At 42.3% G+C, this 5,233-nt stretch overlaps 1 protein-coding gene across 1 annotated transcript; it reads right to left on the bottom strand.

Annotated features, from left to right (window-relative positions):
- Window positions 1–1,410: 1,410 nt before the first annotated feature.
- On the bottom strand, window positions 1,411–4,372 carry LOC121838791 (myosin heavy chain, fast skeletal muscle-like; the record flags this gene model as incomplete). Its single annotated transcript, XM_042312201.1, has 6 exons — window positions 1,411–1,585; window positions 1,682–1,858; window positions 2,208–2,450; window positions 2,656–2,911; window positions 3,618–3,754; window positions 4,180–4,372. Coding segments are annotated over 6 exons (1,156 nt in total), but the record flags the coding sequence as incomplete, so codon positions are not given.
- Window positions 4,373–5,233: the final 861 nt, after the last annotated feature.

The following is a 5,233-nucleotide window of genomic DNA, read 5'->3' as shown; positions in this document are numbered from 1 at the left end:
AATTGCAGAGTTGGTTTTGTTTCAATAGTGTAAAGCAGTGGTCACCAACATTTTCTGAGTCAAGATCACCTTCTGAGTCAAAATGCATGCCGAGATCTACCGTTCTGATTTTTTTATTAACATAACTTTCAAAATGTAAGCCTATGCAACAGTACTGTAGCAATGTGGTTTGTTCAGTAAGCTATAGGCCCAATACATTATCACTGCATTCTGGCTTTGCTTGAATTTACCTGCCAATGCATTGTTGTTCAGGTCATTAAAAAAATATATATATATATTTCAAAATTTGCGGTAGGCTATAGGATCACACCGGTAATAGATCCGTTGTTGTACTACTGGTGAGGCACAGCTGAGTGAGCATACATTTAAATGATTTGCTTTTACTTTTATTTTACTGGGCTGATGGTGCCTGCATCTGATGGTCTGTCTCAGCAGAGGGAGAGAGCAGCAGATTGAGGGTCTGTCTCAGCAGAGGGAGAGAGCAGCAGATTGAGGGTCTGTCTCAGCAGAGGGAGAGAGCAGCAGACTGAAGGTCCGTCTCTCAACATCCCTCTGCTCTCCCTTTCCTCCACTGACACTGACCATAAAGGGACACCGTCTTCCAGCTGATGGCGAAACTCGTGTCGCGCGTATTATTATCGCATTATTTCTGCCTCGTACACAAATGCATGTTGTTACTCCTTTGAACAGAGAAAGGGAAATATTCATTGATATTACAAAGGACCCAAAGCCGCTAATAATAACAACAACGCCTGTAGATACACTTTCCAATTCATTCATTACTGTTGCTCTGCTTGTTGTAGCGCTGAGTGGAAATAAGAAGAACGCGCATTTTATGGCTTATAAAAGTGTTGAAAACAAAGTGTTGACAGGTCTGAGTAAGAACTTAAACACGAACTCTCTCATAGAAAAACCAGCTCTTTGCTGTATTCGTTGACAGTCTCTCTCCAGTCGTGGTTTTGTAATCTCACAGTATCAATTTTGCCGTAGCTTTCTTCTACGTTACTGCAGACTTGGTCATTTGAGCAATCTGATTGGCCAGCGGTAGCATAGTGCACTTGATTTTCTCTCCAGGCCCACCAGGAAGGCAGTTGTTGTACCTTCAGACACATTAAATGGCAACAGTTTGCCTGCCCGGCCCACAGGGCAGCTGAATTGGCTGCACCTGCCACCAACAGCCCGAGACAAAAATACAAAAATAGGGACAGAAGGTGTATCATTGTTTTTTTACAGAAATGTTTGGCGATCGACTAGAAATGCCTTGGAGATCGACAAGTCGATCGCGATCGACCGGTTGGTGACCACTAGTGTAAAGGGAGAGTATCACACCATTTACTTTGCTTTTAAGAATCACAAGCAAGTGCTAATTCATAATTACAGGAATGAGTCAAGAACAACCATTATAGCAGGTAATACTGTAGTCATTTGTTTGTGTTTACTTCTTGATTTTCTCATCAGCTTGCTGCTTGTCATTCTCCAGGTCCATTATGGACTCCTGGGCCAGTTTCAGATCTCCCTCCAGCTTTCTCTTGGATCTCTCAAGGTCCATACGGAGCTTCTTCTCTTGCTCCAGAGAACCCTCAAGCTAGAAGATAAAAACACATATATTATTCAAATCTAAACAACTGAAGATAATTTAATCTTACATACTATCATGGCCAAAATGTCAAACTCCACTCACGTCGTCCACTTGCTGTTCCAGCTTGGTCTTGGCCTTGGTCAGAGTGTTGACTTTGTCCTCCTCTGCCTGCAGGTCATCCAGTGTCTGCTGGTGGGCCTCTTGGAGGGCTTTCTTCTCCTTGGTCAGCTTGGCAACACTCTCATCCATAGACGCCATCTCCTCTGTCAGGTTTTTAACCTGTACATTTCCACAACATAATTATACTTCACCATAAAGGAGAGATTTAGTTTGTTAAATATTACATTCATTTAATTTAGATTAGAAATTAATCAACAAATACTGTACTGTAGATTCAACACTAGATGTCAGTGTTCACCATGCCAGTGTACTGAGTGAAGTCATAAATGAGGGGATCAGAACATACAATGAATGTGAATGAGTACCCCACAACTGAAATTCCCTATTGTGTCTTAATATTTCCTGCACCCACAATACAACTTGAATTCCATTTCTGTTAAGCTATGTTTTGAGTTGTTTAATGTTTGGATTATTGTTTGGTTAGACTGTCTATAGTAAGACACAAGACCTTGTTTTCAGTGGCGTGCTTCTCCTTCTCCACTTTGGCCAGGGTGAGCTCCAGGTCATCAATGTCCTTCTTCAGCTCAGAGCACTCATCCTCCAGCTTCCTCTTCTTGGCAGTCAACTCAGCATTGATCTCCTCCTCATCCTCCAGCCTCTCGGTCGTCTCTTTGAGTTTGGCCTCCTGCTGGATCTTGCTCTTGATGAGCCCCTCACACCTTTCCTCAGCATCGTTCAGACTCTCTCCTTCCTGGTTTTAGAACAGGAGAAACAAAATCAGAGGCCTCACTTTGTGTATTGAAGGTCGAGCAAATCAAAAGAAATTAATGAATTTTATAAAGAATATAATATTGGCAATAAAAATGTGTCAGTTAACCACATACTTTAGTGTGTTCATATGTGTGTGTATTCATGTGTATGTAAATGTGCCCATATGAGGGTAGTTGTTCACTCACAGATGCGACTTGGAGCGCCAGGTCGTTCTTCTCCTGTGTCAGGGCCACCAACTTCTCCTCCATTTGCTTCTTTGTGGACAGAGCCTTGGCCAGATCTGTCTTCATCTTCTCATAGTTCTCCTTCATGTTGGCCAGCTCCTTCTCAGTCTCAGCGCTCTGCAGCAGGGGCTTGATCTTGAAGTACAACTTCATCCATGGCCAGGTTTTGACATTCATGAATGAGCGGATGTTGTACTGGATGGCGAAGATAGACTCTCTGTTCAACAGAAAGGATATAGTGGCATCGTGAGTGACGTCCCAGAAGGGACAGACGTCAGTTCAACATAAATTTTTTTATTTTTTTTTAACATTTGGTCTAATGTGAATTCAATGTGAAATCAACAAAAATGTCACCATGTTATTGGATTTAGGTTCAAAGTTGAGTGAAAAAAAAAATACAAAATTCCCTTATATTGATAACTTTTTTTTAAAAATCCAGGTTGTTTCAACGTCATCACATTTAATTTGGGGGTTGAAATGACCAGTGGGATGTTTCATAAAGATACATTCTGGGAATCGAAGAATAACTAAATGGAACCCCCACCAATTTTTGTATACAGCTGAAAGGGGCTAGAGGGGAAATGTAACCCCTCTTAAATTCAAAGACAGTGCTCTAAATGCAAGGACTGACAGATTATGCTAAACTCATGAGATATTTTTATATTCTTCAAAAATGAATGGGTTAATATCACACATTAAATGACAATTGAACAGCCAAATCCCAAACTGCAGCTATAAAGCTAGAATCCTTAGTTGCTACATCCATTTCTGGACTAAATGAATGAACTCAAAAGCTGTAGTAGAGAATTATAAGATATACTTTCTCATTCTGAACAACTCACAGCATATACAGTATGTAATCATAATGCATTAGATACAGGTGGTTGACAGAAAGCTTTGCCAAGATGTCTACTATTCCTCACCTCCTCTCCATCATCTTGGTGAACTCTCTCCTCATGAGGAATCCACGGCTGAGAGCCTGGACCATGCCGACCAGAGTGGCCAGCTTCTCATCTCTCATCTCCTCCAGGACACCCAGCAGACCGGCTTTGAAGAACACCTGAGACACAGGTCAACATGGTCAATGGAACCACAGATGGTGACAGATAGAAAGGGTCAAACCACTAGATTGATTTAAACAACATTAACTTTGCAATGGTTACAAACAAACCATGGGAGAGGTTGTTTCTAAGATGTTAGTTATTGTACAGTTGTAGATTAATCATGTACACAGATACAGATAACTGCAGCCATACCACTATAACACAATGCACATGATGATGAGTTTAGATTCTCTTCTATACTTGTGATGTATGACTTTGAAGAAAAACACTACAATGTTTTTCCACCTTTTCCATTAGTTAAATGAAGAAGAAAGAACAAAAGGATGGATAGATCACCTGGAGAGATTTTATATGGTACCGGTTTACATTATCATTGAAGTTGTGTTTTGTTGTCAGATTTTTCTGGGGGTTTTTGACTGACCTTGGTGTGTCCAAACTTGTAATCCTCATGATTCACATCAATGGACCCAAGCAGCTTCTCAGAAGCCTTCTTGTTGTCCATGAACTGGCCCTCAGGGATGACACTGGCATTCAGTACTTTGTACCTGAATGAGAAGACAGTTTTAAAATATGCCAAATTGGGGGCCTCCCGGGTGGCGCAGTGGCTAGGGATTCTGTGCCATCAGAGACCCTGGGTTCGCGCCCAGGCTCTGTCGTAACAGGCCGCGACTGGGAGGTCCGTGGGGCGACGCACAATTGGCCTAGCGTCGTCCGGGTTAGGGATGGCTTGGCCGGTAGGGATGTCCTTGTCTCATCGTGCACCAGTGACTCCTGTGGCGGGCAGTTGCCAGGTGCACGGTGTTTCCTACGACACATTGGTGCGGCTGGCTTCCGGGTTGGATGCGCGCTGTGTTAAGAAGCAGTGCGGCTTGGTTGGGTTGTGTATCGGAAGACGCATGACTTTCAACCTTCGTCTATCCCGAGCCCGTACGGGAGTTGTAGCGATGAGACAAGATAGTAGCTACTAAAAACAATTGGACACCACGAAATTGGGGAGAAAAAGGGGTAAAATGGCACCCTTGATAAAGATGTGCAAAATAGACTGTATAATAATACAATAATTCAAATACTGAGCTATATTGTATGGTAAAAGTGCTTTTTGAAGAAATATGTGTATGAAGGAAATAAACCCAATAATATATGGTGGTGGAGTTTTTATGTCAACTGACCTGGGGGGCTCGTTAAGGTCAACGGCATCATGAACTTTACCCAGTACCATGGTATTTTAGCCAAAAACCTGGTTGCCTCAGCCAGGAGGCTGAAACGTGGCAACGGGTGGGTATTACAGCAAGACAATAACCCCAAGCACACATCAAAATCTAAAATTAATATTTTACTATGGCCATCTTAGTCTCCAGACTTGAACCCCATTGAAAACCTGTGGTTTGAATTGAAGAGGGCAGTCCATGAGTGCAGACGATGAATATCAAGGATCTGTAAGGATTCTGTAAGGATGGTCCAACATCCCTCCCATT

The sequence above is a fragment of the Oncorhynchus tshawytscha genome, unplaced genomic scaffold, assembly GCF_018296145.1.
Source record: "Oncorhynchus tshawytscha isolate Ot180627B unplaced genomic scaffold, Otsh_v2.0 Un_contig_13610_pilon_pilon, whole genome shotgun sequence".
NCBI lineage: Eukaryota > Metazoa > Chordata > Actinopteri > Salmoniformes > Salmonidae > Oncorhynchus > Oncorhynchus tshawytscha.
Note: the sequence above shows the minus strand (reverse complement) of the source record. Positions and strands in the feature narration are given on the sequence as shown.